Source organism: Acanthochromis polyacanthus, chromosome 13, assembly GCF_021347895.1.
Source record: "Acanthochromis polyacanthus isolate Apoly-LR-REF ecotype Palm Island chromosome 13, KAUST_Apoly_ChrSc, whole genome shotgun sequence".
In the NCBI taxonomy this organism is placed as follows: Eukaryota; Metazoa; Chordata; class Actinopteri; family Pomacentridae; genus Acanthochromis; species Acanthochromis polyacanthus.
This window is the reverse complement of record NC_067125.1, coordinates 40379835-40394787: the sequence shown is the minus strand read 5'-3', so window position 1 is coordinate 40394787 and position 14953 is coordinate 40379835. Positions and strand designations below refer to the sequence as shown.

Genomic DNA, 14953 nt, shown 5'->3' with positions numbered 1-14953 from the left:
GAATTTTTTGAAAATCCAGAATCTTCTTTTAGTTAGAGTGGATGTCACTCACTCATAATTATGACCGGAAGAGTTTTATGAACAACGGTGCAGTTAAGCTTGTTTTCTTCTCTCCACTTCCCTTTGACATCAACAATTTAAGCATAGAGATGTCAGAATTTTTGCTTTTTTTCCCCACGGAGTGTGACTCTTTCAGAAATCACCTCAGAGCACAGAGTGCACCGACCGAAACTCTTAGTCACTCCCATTGTATGAGAGCTCCAAAATTTGTAGTGAAAATGACAAATGGAGAGCCTCCCTGTCTTGCCACCACATCTGTAGTTTGTACCAAATGCATAAACAAGATTTTGATTCACATATTTGAAAAAGTTTTTCAATATGACTTATAGTTTTGAGCTGTGATCGATTGTTCAAGAGGGTAAATCCTCCTGTCTGCCCTCTGATTCTGTCTTCTTAGCCACTCCGCTTCCTCCACTGGAAAAGTGGGAATCACCATGGTAACCAGTGACTCACAGGTGATTGGCTAATTAGAGTCGTTCTTTTTATTATCAAATATGGCTGCCTTCATCGGCAAGATATGATGTTATTGTGTGCTCTACCAGCAGGACATAACTAACAGAAGCTCTAAGACAAATGAACACTTCCTAATGACTTTAACAAAGCCTCGGTACATGTTCTAAGCTAAGGGAAGGAAATTCATGTATGTGGGCTTTTCAAAATAAAAGCCCCTAGTAGTTAAAACAGCTAAAAGTATCCATTGAAGTACACTACACTATCAAAATAATAGTTCAAAATGTTACGAACAACTAACCAGGGAAAATAACATATACAGGGTTTTCAAAATAAATTGTACTCATATAAATTATGCCTTATGTGTTATTACAGTAGGACATATCAATTTGTAGAAGCTGCAGTGGCACACTCAGAATTTCTCCAGACATTTTCTCATTTATTCTGTCATGATACCCGCTGCTGGAAACTGTCACCACACGAGCTTGCACTCTATCATAAACAACAGTGCTATTGCATGGACAACGGGCATGTACACATACACACAACAACCCAGAATGTGTGGTATGGTGTCTCTGAGGCCTTGTTGACACCCCTCTGTCTCTCCACTGATTTAGAGGGTAACCCTGCCAGCACTTTCCTGTCTTAAGCGCACACACAGCTGTCAGAGTGGGCCTCAGTCCACCCCGCAAAAAAGATGCCTGCACACCTCGCCCTGCTTTATTCAATCACCGCAGTGCTGGATCTCCATGACAATGGGAATCCCAGGGTCAAATAGCTGAGGGTCCGACATTGGCAGAGCAGCAGGGTGATAAAATTGCAGCCGTTTTGATCTGTTAAATCCTCTGGGAATGACCTTGGAATCCTGCGATGGAAAGGTTCAAGGGGGGCTGTGCTTGCGCTTTGACCTGCTGTGGCCCCTCTGTGTGTGCAGGAGAAGGTGTGCGTGTCGAGGGGTTTTAGCACCAGTTCAGAGATAACACCGTTCTTAGCAGCTGTCAAGTGTGAGATGAGCTGAGAGGTTCACTGTCAAAATCCTTTACTTGGCGCCTGCATAACACAGAAGGGAGGAATGGCAAAATACAATGGATGTACACAACCACAAAAGAGGGAAATAAAAGTCCACTTCATAATTGACATCTATTTAAAGTCATGTTTTGGCCAGTGCTTGTCACCACACTTGTGGCTGTGAGGTGAATTTGTCTTGATTGTTTGATCTGTATTGCTACATGACATGTAGTGCTTTATTTTAGGTTGAGGGGATTTAACTTTGTGCCCATCAACCTGTCTGTGTTTGTTGATCCATTAGACTGTTTAATTCCACTGTAATCTGAATATATTTGAAACTGAATGTCAGTGTAGTGCAGTGGCAGAAGGAACTGCAGCGCATATGTCATTACACTTTCCTCAGTGCAGATAAAACAGGACAGACACATGAAAAATTCAGGTGTCAGCTGGTTTTAATCCAACGTACCCTATATATTACATTTTGAAGGTGTTTCTTTATTCTTCTTCTTTACCTCTCAGCATAGTTTCTCCCCAGGTATTGGGCGATACAGTTACAGTTCCTATATCCATCAGATGATACAAGTATTGTGTTTGGAACAAATGTAATCCACAAAGTATCTGCAATAAGGTGCTAAAAATAACCCCGAGTCCCTCCTCTGTTGTGTGTGAGGAGGAGAGAGACTCTGTATGGTTATGGATGGGAAACACTCCAGTGGACGAGATTGTGGAAAATAACACACTCTATTGGTTGTTTAGTTGGTGTGTGACATCAGTCTGTGTGTATGTGAACCCTGGGCGTTCCCCCGAGGATGAGTACTTTAGCAGCAGGCCCGGTCCCTGACGAAGGCAGAAAGCTGGACAACAACAAGCAGCAGATGCTGCAGAGGAGAACTTGCACAACAGAGAAGTTTACAATAATAATAAGAAGAAGACAAGCTGCTGCACTAGAGGTGAAGATAGGAAAAGGAGCAGAGAAGAACATCTGCTTTCACTTCTCATCCACCTCATAGTGAGATCGTAACCAAAAGAAGCAAGGTAACAGCTCAATTTCTGTCATTTCAGATGGTTTGTGTACGTTACCAAGGCCACAGCTTAGCGTTTCAGACACTCTTTCAGACCTAAGCGAGTGTAAAAACATGACCTTTACATACATGATTAAGTTGGCTCACCAATTTGGAACCTGATCTTGTGTTTATTAGTGTTTATGCTTTGGTTGTGTGCCTCCCCTCTCGTGTTATGAGGGGATATCATAGCCCCTTCCTCTGTTGAGTAATGGTGACTGTGAAAACATAGCAACCCAACTGAGAGGTCACTAATCCCTCTAACTTACAATAACAGAGACAGCAAACACAAACATCAAACATGTGCCACTGACACACACGTTTTTAAATATCTGTTTTGCGCATGTCCGTATTTCAGTCTACACTCTAACTAGTGTATTATTCCTTCTTTATCGCCACTTCTGTTCGCTCTCAGGTCTTGGATCAGTGTCCAAAAAGAACCACGCCTCTTCACAAGCACCACATCTGCAACCTTTGATCTCTTTGCTCCCCAACCAGTCTCGCCTATCCTCTCAGTCCCACATACTGCAATGGATCGCTCGACACAGGAGCTGTTCCTCAACTTCATGATTGTCCTTATCACCGTGCTGCTGATGTGGCTGCTGGTGAAAACTTACCAGGAACACTAAAATATGGAGCAACAAGAGAGGAGATGAAGGAGAGGCAGAGGGGACGTCGAGGGAAGCCGGCATGGTTGCTGTAAGACTTTGTTGCTGATTGAATTCTGTCCAGACACAGTGTTTACAGCATTTCATTCATCTAGTCCACGGCCACATGTTTGATCCAGTATTCATGTGAAGTCAGATACCATGCTGAGGCCATGATGGGTTGGTCTTGGATCTGTATTTGAGTCCCGAGGTGTTTTTTGAATGCATTCATGAATTTCTGACATAAGCCAAAGAGGTAGAGTTAAGAAGGAAAACAAAGGTAAATAAAAAGAGGCTGAGGCTTTAGTCTTTCACTATGGATACCCTAGAAGTGAGGAAACACGGCAATGTGACTATTAACAGTCATACTTACAGTCATTCATGTCATTGTGATACACTGAACCATGCTGTTGTGTGTCTAGTTCTGTTTTTGCAAAGTGATGAATGTGACAAACACACATATTGTATTTGCTCGTAAAAGAAGACATCAGCACAAATAAGGAAGCATCATGTTTATGTTCACTTCTTGCCATTAAACAGTCTTTCAGTCATTGGATTTGGTTTCTGTCTCATCACACAAACTTGTTATGCATTCATGATTTACACCGCAAAGCCCAGATTATTCTCCTTGTGGTTTCTAACTCTTGATGTTGTTGTTGTAGTTACAGAATGTCACAGAGTCAGAGTCAACAACTACCGTACAGATAAAGCTGCGCATTTTCATTAACCAAATGTTGGATTGTGTACACCATGAGAGGAGAGGCAGGGCATGCATGGAAACATGACACTGTAGTAAGAGAATAAAGGCAAGCTGTTTAATGTGAGTACTGGCTCGAGTATTTTTTGTAGCTCAGTTTTAAATAGTGGCTGCACTACAAATGAATAGCTCTCCTTCAGCTTGGAAGAAATGATTTGTCAAAAAAACAAACAATTGAGACAGTTTTCTGAAAATACCACAGATTGTTTTTTAAAAACAAAAACAAAAAAAAACTATGAAATAAAAGTAATTTTAGTAGAAAGACCAAACTAAATGACCACTGTATACACTGTTTGTGTTTTAGCATCTTTGTGTACGGCTGCCAGAAGGCTGCAAAACTCCAAAATTTCTGAAAAGTAAAGGTCAAAATTGTTACATAAGCAAGTTTTGATTTTTTTTTTTAGCAGTAGGAGGGCTGAAAAAGTTATAGCACATGCTTTTTTTTGAGTGGATTCTCTATATTAAGCATATTAATTAGAAAGAAAAGGTACTAAAATAGGATTTCTAAAATAGTATTCTGTTGAATATGGTTCCTCCACGGGAGGGGCCATATTTAGACTGACACAACAAAAGTCTTATAACAGCAGGTCCTTCACGCATACAACTTTAAGGATGAATTTTACCTTAGATAAAAAAATAAATTATTCGCCTCAGGTGCTCTCATGTTATGATGTTCTGTGAGAGGAGATGTGGTGTTAGTTGAACTGATTGTCTCTCTCTTGATTGACGTGTTAGTCTTCCGTCATGCACTCATGTTTGAAAGCCGATAGTTGATTCATGCACGGTGCGCTTCACGTCCACTCACATGTGTGCTGCATGCGTTAATGTGTGTCTGTGTGTCACTGCTGTGTGTCAGCCCACGGGTCTCTGTATCTGTTGAAGCTAATGAGCTGGCAGTGGAACTCGGTGAGTGCTCTGGGCATGGGTGCCACTTCCTCCCATTGACTCTTCCCACTGTAGTACACCTGCACAGGTAGCAAAAAATCACACAGAGCATCTTGATCAAAACTCTGAGAGTATGGATGGTTAGTGAGGACAAACATCTCTGTGATGTTTGCTCCCATGACAGACAAAGAGAATAAATGGGCATGTTAGCTAAAAAATATTATCAGCTAATTACTGCAATTTTGGCTACCAGATGAAGCTACCCCTCACTCACATCTCTCATCACCTGTCAAGAATACTCATTCCTGGTTAACCCAACCACTCACACCCTAAATGCATTTCCATGCACCCTCTGTCTTTTCAAGCCTATCAAATCCCAGTGCTCCCTTCTAAGGGCAGTCTCCTCAGCTCATAATAGGATGTAAATAGGTGACACAACTCCTGTGATGGGTGCCCTCTACTTCCAGTGTCCACTACATCTCTCTAATCTGTTATCTCCTTCCTCAATACATCATTTTCCTTGCCTTTATCGCCACTGAACCCTTATCAACATACTGATCCTATTACCATCCTTACAGCAATGGTAATATTAATAACATACTATATAAACTGTTGGTATATGAAGTATTGTGCAAAAGGTTTAGGTACTTTAGATGTCTAGATTCTTAACCATTATGCAGTATGAACAAGAATTCATCTGACTGATCCCAAAATTGCCAGTCACCCCAAACATTTTATCATTTGAAAACTTGTCATTTCAGTTCTGATTTAGTTTATGAAACTGTGATTTAGAACATCTGCTTAATGAGCAAAAACAAAATTAGGGCCGAATGGATTTTCTGACCGACCTGAACTTCATCAGTAATCTCATCAGGTGAATAGTCTCCACCCAGAATGTAGATTCTGTCTCTCATGCCCACTGCTCCAGCATTAAACCCAGCACATTCAAATGAGCCTTCACCCTTCCACACACAAGTCTCTGGGCAGAAACTGTAGACCTGGAAGGAAAACAAGGTTACACTTTAACTGCTGTGGTTTAAACAGTCCTGTCTATGCAAATCTACATTACACTGCCATTGAAATGCTCTCTGATTGCAGCTCATTTATTGCTGCCCACATGATGGCTCACCTTGTAAGTGGACAGGTCACAGAGGTGTAGCGTATTGTTAATTGACACAGCCTTAACTAGTGTAGCATGAAAGAACTGGCCAAACTCTGCCACCAGGAGGCTCCACTGGTCCTGTTGGGCATCATAGCGGAAGAAGCGGTCGAGTGAGGGGTTAAAGGAGTCTGTGATTTCCACCTCGGATCCCAGCGTATAGATAAAACTGCCACAAGCACTGGCCTCAGGGTAGAAAATGGCAGTGGGCAGCGGGCTGACAGAGCTCCAGGTCTGGTTTAGGGGGTTGTAATACTCCACCTAGTGTACAGAAGAGAAAGCAACTGAGCTTGTACTACTCTCTCCGACTCATACTGTAGTTCAATGTCCAAATAATGAAGGGACATTCCAACCAATTTAAATCAGTTTAAATTATTGTAAATAAAAAAAACCCTCTTGCCTCCAGCAGACTGGGAGCCCCGCCTCTGGATCCTTTGCTCCGTCCCCCAATAACATACACTCGGTCGAGGCAGGTCACAGCCGTGTGCATGGTTCTGGGCTTCAGCATGGCCGGAGCAGGTGTGCAGGTTAAAGTCACAGGACAGAAGCACCAAACCTCATCAGTGGCATCATGGAACGGTTCGGCTACATGGAGACGTATTGCCCGGCAACAGTTACCCCGACAACCACCAGTGACAAACATCTTAGAGGTAGTGGACAGCAGAAAAGAGGATCAGTGTTAAAAACTAAGAATATGACTGAAATATACATGTAAAATAAACTTCATTGGATCAATAACTATCTTTAGCAACAGCTGAGACAACATAAATCCAAAGAAAAACTGTTCAAGGTGGTCAAAGGAAGAACGTACCTGCCTGAGGCGTTGTTTTTCAGTTTACTACTGACTTTACTTTTATGAAAAAAAAGCAAAAAAAAAAAAGTTTTTGTGGCATTGGAAAGAATCCCCATTTTCCTTTCATTGCCTGCAATTTTTACATATTTAAAAAAAAATTCAATCCCAACTCTGTAGATAAGCCCAGGTCCCATTTGATTGTCCCTTGACATAATTTGGGGTACTAACAAAGAATAGTCTGCACTATTAAACTGTTGCACCTCCTTTTACCCCTGTTCTCCCTGAGTTTGAGTGAAATCACGATAACGATTCAATAAAGAAAAAGATCTACTGTACATAAAAATGTGTTCACGTTTTCTGAGTTTTCTCTAACGCTTTACTTTTTCGAAAGAAATACGGCACAATTTTGGTGTAAAAACTCACTATTTAGTTAACCTGCTCACAGGGACACTGAGTTTATAACTTGTATTAAAAAATGTTGAAAGCTGCAGTTCCATCCCCAGACTGTACCTTTTCAGCATAGCTGGTAAGGTAAGAGCCTGGTGGGTCTGGCATCGTGGTCGCTTCCTCTCCGTGTCCTGTTCCCAGCTCTTTCCACTGGTCTGTTTCCAGACAGTAGCAGAATGTGTGTCGGATCTCACCATTCTCCTCCGTCTTGTGGATGTAGATGTAGCTCTGTGTGGTGGCGGGTCTGGCGTCAGTGAGCAGGCCATCGTATTGAGCCTGTCTGCTCTGGGCTTCTGACAGCAGGGTGAGACAGGACTCGTCATCACAGAGGAGAGAGTCAGAATCACGCAGGGTCTAAGGGAGAAGACAAGAAGTAACACTGGAAAAATTAGACAATCACAAACATCCTAAATTCAGTGCATTTAGTAGGTTTATACCTTTAGAGCACGTGCAGGGAGATGGTGCAGTCGGGTTAGGGACAACAGTCCTGGTAACTGCTTCTGTCTTCCAGGGAGATTGTGGCGAATCCATCTAAGAAGAGACATCACAACTGCCTCCTCACTGGGCACGTTCAGAGTGTCTGACCTGAGGCAGGCCTCCAGGATATTTATCTGAAGAGAGCAAAGGAAATGGTAAAAATTAAATGAGTGCTAACAGTAGGTCAGTCTGGAAGTGAGCAGAGTGTCTGTCAGGTCGAAAATGACATGACAGAAGCCTTTTGTAAAAGCTCCAGGGCCAGATTTAATGACCATTTTCTTATGGATACAATGTTTATACTCTATTGTGCTCAAGGGGATAATCAGTTTAACAGAAACTTAACTCCATCAAGACTCTCATATTTCTTTGGACATCATATCATGGACTGTTAATAATTTTACATGTGAAGTTTGTTGAATTTAGTAGGTTGAAAATCATTGTGTCTAGCAATGTGTCAGATACAGATGAGTCTGATTCATGTCTGTATAAACACTACTGTTCAAAAATATGGGGTCAACCAGGCAATTTCATGTTTCCCATGAAAATTCACACTTTTATTTTATAAGTGTTTTCTAATCATCAGTTATCCGTTCAGCACCATTAGCTAATACAATGTAGCATTAGAACACAGGAGTGATGGTTGCTGGAAATGTTCCTCTGTACCCCTATGGAGATATTCCATTAAAAATCAGCTGTTTCCAGATAGAATAGCCATTTACCACATTAACAATGTCTAGACTGTATTTGTTAATGTTACCTTTTTTGAAAAGGAATGTTTTTCTTTCAATAAAAAGTACATTTCTCAGTGACCCCGAACTCCTGAACAGTGGTGTATACATATATATTTATCTGAATCATTATGTAATGTTTTTTTCCCCAGGGAAACCGTTGTTCATGCTGAAAGAGTTCAATAGAGCTGAGCTGATCTTCACAAGTATAGCGCCTATAATCTCTTAAAATTGTCCTACGAGACACATAAATCATATATTTAAACTGAATCAGCAACAGTTTAGTCACAGTTTATTGGGTTTGAAAACAGTTATAATAATGAAAATGAACTAAATTTAACTAGTTGTACAGGGAGACAGAATTCAGAGTGTATAAACATAATACACAGTCAGGATGAGAACTGACTAAAGGGACAACACAGATCTTAATAACATCATATGATCTGTCGAAGATACCATGTATGTGAATGCACTATTCAGGCACAGGATGAAGTATTACCTGCATGTCCAAGAAGTCCTGGATTTTGGAAAGGTCAGAAAAATTCTGAAGCACAAACTCATTGGCACTATGAAGGAGGGAGGTTGAGCCGTACGCCTCCGCCAGGGACAAGAGACACAGGCAGTTACAGAGATCCATGGTCTGTATTAAGAAATCACTGCAGGCCCTGGACAGGACTGACACCTGATGACAGAGGCAACAACAAGAGGGAAAATATTCATGTTAAAGTGCTTGTCAGATGAATGAAGCTTTGTACACCCACACCAGTGTTTAGATCAGATCTCTGCTTAGGTTGATGGAGATAAGTTGGGAATTACATCAGGTCACCAAAGTTCAGGTAGCCATAAGAATAATACCTTATAAGTTGTCCCAAGTTCACAGTCTGTACACGGCCATAATGTCAAAATGATTGAAGACATTGGTGTGGGTGTATCACAGATGACTTGTAAGGTAATAACAATAAGGATTTCTCCGGGATGGAAGTGTTCCAGTAAACCATGACAGTGTGAGAGTGAGGCAAAATGAAAAGTCAGAACCCTGAAAGTGATGCAGCTAAATGGAAGTCAGTCATCATTCATTATATTATTAACATATTCCAGCAGTACTGCAACAAAATGTGAAATGGACACAGTTCTTTTGGAAGAAACCTGGCAAACACAATATGAGATTTGTGTGAAGCTGAAAATCAATGCTTTATTTGTTGTTTGATTTTGTTTTGATTTATTTTTTACCTTATTCACATATTCATTTATATTTTGCTTTTTTGTGTGAGAAACAACCAATCTGAGCTATGACTGAGCATTTCTGCATCAAAGCTGCAAAGAATTGATGACAGTCAATCAGACAGGATTCCATATGTAGCAAACCTAGGGAATCAATCTTGTCAGCTTGCAGGGTGGCGCGTTCTATATTATTCTTCTTCTGCAGAATCGGTTTGCATTTCAAACATGCATTTCTTAAATATTCCAGTTGTGCATCTTGCCATTGAGTAAAGTAGTTTGACAGTGTTGCTGCAGAATCTTTCATGTAAGTCATTTTAAGGCATGAAGGAATATATATATTCTAAAACAAATAAATAAATATTTGTATTTTTTTAATACAAAAAAATCCATTAATCAATATCATTTTAAATTTATATTACTAAAAATTAAATGGAGGGTTTAACTGATGCCTGGAAAGAGATTTTCAAAAAAGAAGTGGACTGTAATGATTGCATTTCTACCTGTAGAAAAGAGGCGAGCTGAAACAACATGTCGACGTTGCTGTCAGTGATGAGCACCTCTCCAGAGTAGGCAAAATCCAGGAAAGAAGCCACCGCCACTGGACACTGGTTAGCGAGGATCACCGAACCATCATCACGCTCTCGCATATCCACCTCGAACATGGCACTAAACACAGAACAGTTTGACATGATATTCACAGATTAATTACACAGCCAGATAGATAGATAGATAGATAGATAGATAGATAGATAGATAGATAGATAGATAGATAGATAGATAGATAGATAGATAGATACCTGAAGAAATCACTACATGCTGCAAGAACACAGCGATGACAGGGAAACGTGTGATCCTGGACCTTAATGGTGAAGTCGAACAGCATGCTTCGCTCCCTGAGAGATCTGAGCACGCCCAGCAACTGCAGTCCATGGGACTCAGACACCCGCAGTAGCGTCCGTCGCTCTGGGACCCCGTTGCATTGTGGGGCGCTGCCAGGTTTGCTACAGGGAGGGCTGCTGCTGCTGGGGCTCTGGGCGTTGGTCAAACAGGAGGACGACTCTTGATGTTCATCCATGTTGCCCAAATCTGACAAAATTACAAAAATGATTAAAAACTTGTAATGGAATGTAGTAAGTCTGATATTAAATCTAATATTCTGGGATTACATGTGAGATATACATACAGAGATAGATGAGTAGTGATAAGAAATTACATTGCATTGCAGAATTCCACTTTAACATTTCTATAACACAATCCAGTCCCTCTCTACCATACAAGCTGAATATCAGTGTGCCTAATACATTCAGTGTCCTAGCAGAATTATTCAGCACAAAATAAACACAGACCACTCTATCTTAGGCAACATATCGATGTTCAAACTAAACCTATATTAGCAGAATACGTGTTAAATACATAGGTAGGTGGTCTGAAGCAGGACAAGCAGTACTCACAGTGTCAGCACCTCGGACAGCTCTGTCTGCCTCTCATGCCGCTCCAACTTCCGCAAACGTGAAATCACGCGAGGACGCGGACGTCTTCGTGTTTTTTTGCGGTTACATCTGTCGTTACTAACATCGTGTTCGCTGAAAGGTGTTTTTTATTGGTAAGAACGATGCATTTATCTATTTTACAAACACTTCGAGCTGTATGCGTATGTGCAGCCCTTTGTTTGAGGGAGAAGGAGGCGCAATGGCAGCTGGGAAGTGTAGTTCTCGCTTATTGGTCGGTTCTTGGTAAAACACAGTGAGAGGTCGATGAGTTCATGCCTTCCTGAGTAGCAGACTGATAAGTTACATTGTTTTGAAATTAACGAGGGTTCATTTATCACAAGTGGTGCCTACAATTATAGCTGCACTACACATATTCAGCATTCTGAAATTATTTAGAAACTAACAGGACTGAATGAAATTAAATTTGCACCTAATATTTTGATCCCCTCGTGTAGCTTGAAGTGGTGAAAAACTAAGAGGGAAAAAAATTAAATGTTTAAGCTTAATTTTTAAAAAAATGTAATGACAACAGAAGCACAGATAGTTTCTTTGTACGTTAGTGTCTGTGCATGAGAGCCACAGACTGACATAGATCATGGGAATACTTGTGAATTTTTTTTTGAGAAATTGGCACAAAAACATGTCATGTTTCAGCATATCTAGACCCCCTAACTGATTAAAGCATATTATGCGGCATGGCTCGGTGGGTAAAGTGGCAGTCTTGTAACTGGAAGGTTGCCAGTTCGATCCTCGGCCCGTCGTGCTCATGTCGAGGTGTCCCTGAGCAAGACACCTAACCCCTAATTGCTCCTGGTGGGTCATGGTTAGCGCCTTGCATGGCAGCTTCCGCCATCAGTGTGTGTGTGAATATTCCTGTTAATGCAAGAACCTTTACTGTGAGCTTTGCACATTGGCCACATGTACACCAGCTGTAAGGTCTCTGTGCCTGTATGTGCCTGTGTGTCTGTATGTCCTAATGCACGACTTTGGTGACTGATTTACAAGGGGGCAAAAAAATCAAAAGAGACAGAAAGAATATGGAGGAAAGCATGCATGAGACACATGCAGATGCACAGATAGCAGAAATACTTTGTTGAACTGCACCAGATTGCACTAGTGTCCCTAATAAAATGCTCTTTAAGTGCACTGTGCAAGCATGGCTGCAGGCCTTGTGTTACGTTGGTGCAGTGAAATATTTCACCACTGGATGGTGCTGCCTCCTTGTGGACAAAACAAAAAATGTGGTTATGCATGAGGGAAGAATCTGAAGTGGTGGACGTGAACTTGTTCCAACTGTGCTGCAGTACCTATTCACCACCAGAGTGCTGCTCCTGCTGCTGACCAAATAACACACTTTCCTGCCTGGAAATGTTGGTTACAAAGACACACAACAGCTCTGGTAGACATACACTAACACTACAGCTTGTGCTACCCCACAAAACAAAAGCAACATAATAACAAAGAACAATAAAGAAGAATTGAAACCGAAATATCTTTGCTCAAAAAGACAAAAAACAAAAACATGGACTGAGGCATCGATAAAGTACAAACGCACTAAAAGAACAAAAAACTAATACTGAGATTGCACATCATCCCATAAAGTACATTCTGCTCTTTCATCTACATCACTAGTCCAGCCTTTACTGACCGTTAATGCTCCATTATTGATCAATGACCTGCAAAATCGGAGAAAATGAATAATACAAACAAAGGCCATTCCTTCACTCCTTTACTGTATTTCTATTGGATATGAGCCTCAAGTACACGTATATACATATTACCAGGCTATTATTAGAGCCTCACTTCATGTATATCGCTGGGTCGGACCCCCTCCTCTCTCCTTGCATCCCTGCATCCCTCCCTCCCTCTCTCCCTCTCCCTCTCTCCCTCCCGGCAGTGCATCCCCATCCCCCACACGGTGGCCGTCTCTTCGGGTGAAAGCTGTCTTCCCAGCGCCACTGGCCCGACAAAACGCTGCTGTAGCAGAGCCAGTCCGCACCGACCCGAGGCAGAGCAGACACACGGGAGAGAGCACGTACACACACGGAGAGTCTTTTTTTGTTCGACCTAGTGGCTTTGGTAAGTGTCGTACGCTGTTCATTAAGGAGGACAGGAATGTCCATGTGTCGACTTGCAAGTTGTTCGTTTTTTTTCCTGTTTTTTTCCCCCCTCCGTATCCCTTCAATTGTCCTCCGTGGTGGCTACAGTGGGGAACTAGCGGGCTAAGCTAAGCGGCTAGCTCAAATAGCGGAATCAAACTGAAACTACTCAACGCTTCGGTGAGGTTTTTAACTTTTTGTTTTTCGCGGCGGAGTGGTAAAATTAGCAGGTATTTCTCCGGTGCGCTCCAGTCTGACCTGCCGTGAGCGGTTTTCATTGTCATTTGCTAATCTTTCCCCAGCTAGCTCGCTAATTAGCGATTTGGGCAGCGTGTGCCGAGGGATGCAGGGATGCTACGGCGGGTTAGCGGTTGTCTTTTCAGGCTAGCATGCGAGCTAAGCTAACGTTAGTATTATGTGACCCGCACAGATTCTTGCATGGAGTGTTACGGAATGGCTGAATCGCCATGCTAACGCTAGCTAATCTGATGATAATTGGCAAGATGGCATCTCGGAGTTGTTATCTAGAAATCGGTGGATTTTCAAAATGGTGTCTTAAGCTTGTTTGAGTGTGACCATTTTTGTCCAACCATCGCTGTTTTGGCGTTGCTTGCTATCTCTGGTATGCACTGCACTGCCAGTGCATGCCATACTTTGAGTGATATAACTACATATTAACCACTGATGTGGTGGTAAATACAAATGCCTGAAAACTAGGCTGTGTCCTGAGGGTTACAACCACAGTTCTGAGAAAAACAAGTGTATCTTGGAGTGGAACTTTTTTCTTAACAGAGTTTTGTTCTGTGCCTGTGCTGTATTAGATGAAGGGGTTAAGGTATCGTTAGGATAATTATTTTTTTCTCCACATGTAAATGTTTGCGAACTGGATTTAGGTGGTTACTAAATTCCGGTTCAAAACAAAGATGCAGCTTCTGAAAAGGTTCAGTTACACGCTGTCCTCATTTACTGTGCACAGAGGTTTACACTGCGACTGTCCATTATCGATTAATCAAAAATAATGTACAGATTAATCTAAGAGTCTCTTATTTAACAAACTGTGATCATTTAGTGAAAATAGGGGACTCCAGTTCACAGAACTAAAGGTAACATTTTCATAAAACATGTTTTGGTTGTCCCTAATGGAAGGGTTTTCAGTTTACTGTGAAATGAAACTAAAATCTGACAAATCCTCACATTTCAGAAGCTGAAAATAGCAAATGTTGGGCATTTTTGATTGGTAAACAAATATATTGTCCAAATTCTTTGTGATTAATTATCTGCTGACCTATTAATGTGTAATTTCTGCATTAGCGGACACGCAGCATCATAACATTAGATCTAGTTTCTGGCGTTCATAGAACTAGATGTAGCCTCAAATAGCACCAAAGAGATTACACTAAATGCTAAAGTTGTATTTTTGTTCTTCTCTCCTATGACTAGTCTTATCAGTGAAATGAATCCTCTTTGCCATCATCTCTTTTTTGGGAGGGATTATTTGCTTTAGTCACTGACTACTAATCCCATTTAATTCAAGAGGCCTTATCAGTGTAAAGGGATTTCTGAGATACTACTGTTCTTGGCCCTCAGCAGAGCAACACAATGTAAGTAAACTATGTACAGTTCAAATATCATTCTGCAGAGACTGGAAGAAGCACTCTACTCTATGTCCAT

The 14953-nt window shown here is 41.4% G+C and overlaps 3 protein-coding genes across 6 annotated transcripts in view; 2 read left to right on the top strand and 1 right to left on the bottom strand.

The window, feature by feature from the left end:
- Positions 1–2231: 2231 nt before the first annotated feature.
- On the top strand, positions 2232–3638 carry LOC110952387 (sarcolipin). Its single transcript, XM_051957528.1, has 2 exons — positions 2232–2553; positions 2995–3638. Exon 2 carries the CDS (start codon positions 3110–3112, stop codon positions 3206–3208), a length of 99 nt encoding a protein of 32 aa, XP_051813488.1. The 5' UTR covers positions 2232–2553; positions 2995–3109; the 3' UTR covers positions 3209–3638.
- An 85-nt stretch (positions 3639–3723) lies between these two features.
- kbtbd3 (kelch repeat and BTB (POZ) domain containing 3) lies at positions 3724–11389 on the bottom strand. Its single transcript, XM_022195907.2, has 10 exons — positions 11145–11389; positions 10491–10779; positions 10194–10359; positions 8972–9154; positions 7705–7878; positions 7331–7621; positions 6428–6670; positions 5998–6288; positions 5717–5866; positions 3724–4948 (listed from the first exon to the last, which is right to left on the bottom strand). Exons 2-10 carry the CDS (start codon positions 10766–10768, stop codon positions 4823–4825), a joined length of 1902 nt encoding a protein of 633 aa, XP_022051599.1. The 5' UTR covers positions 10769–10779; positions 11145–11389; the 3' UTR covers positions 3724–4822.
- Positions 11390–13028: 1639 nt separating this feature from the next.
- The window catches only part of fam168a (family with sequence similarity 168 member A), a 32117-nt gene continuing 30192 nt past the window's right edge, over positions 13029–14953 (top strand). Inside the window, exon 1 of one of the 4 annotated variants that reach the window (XM_022195904.2) lies at positions 13029–13262. The gene's annotated coding sequence lies outside the window, so the exon portion shown is untranslated. Of the gene's footprint in view, positions 13263–13347; positions 13463–14953 lie in introns of those variants that run through there. The other 3 variants (XM_022195905.2, XM_022195906.2, XM_051957527.1) reach the window with 3 other exon arrangements.

Excerpts from the sequence above, each read along its gene's own strand:
- LOC110952387 (XM_051957528.1), top strand. The coding sequence starts at position 3,110 with ATGGATCGCTCGACACAGGAGCTGTTCCTCAACTTCATGATTGTCCTT.
- kbtbd3 (XM_022195907.2), bottom strand. The coding sequence starts at position 10,768 with ATGGATGAACATCAAGAGTCGTCCTCCTGTTTGACCAACGCCCAGAGC. Across the intron at positions 10,360-10,490 it reads GCATGTAGTGATTTCTTCAG|TGCCATGTTCGAGGTGGATA; the intron begins GTATCTATCTAT and ends TTCTGTGTTTAG. Across the intron at positions 6,289-6,427 it reads GGGCTCCCAGTCTGCTGGAG|GTGGAGTATTACAACCCCCT; the intron begins GCAAGAGGGTTT and ends TCTGTACACTAG.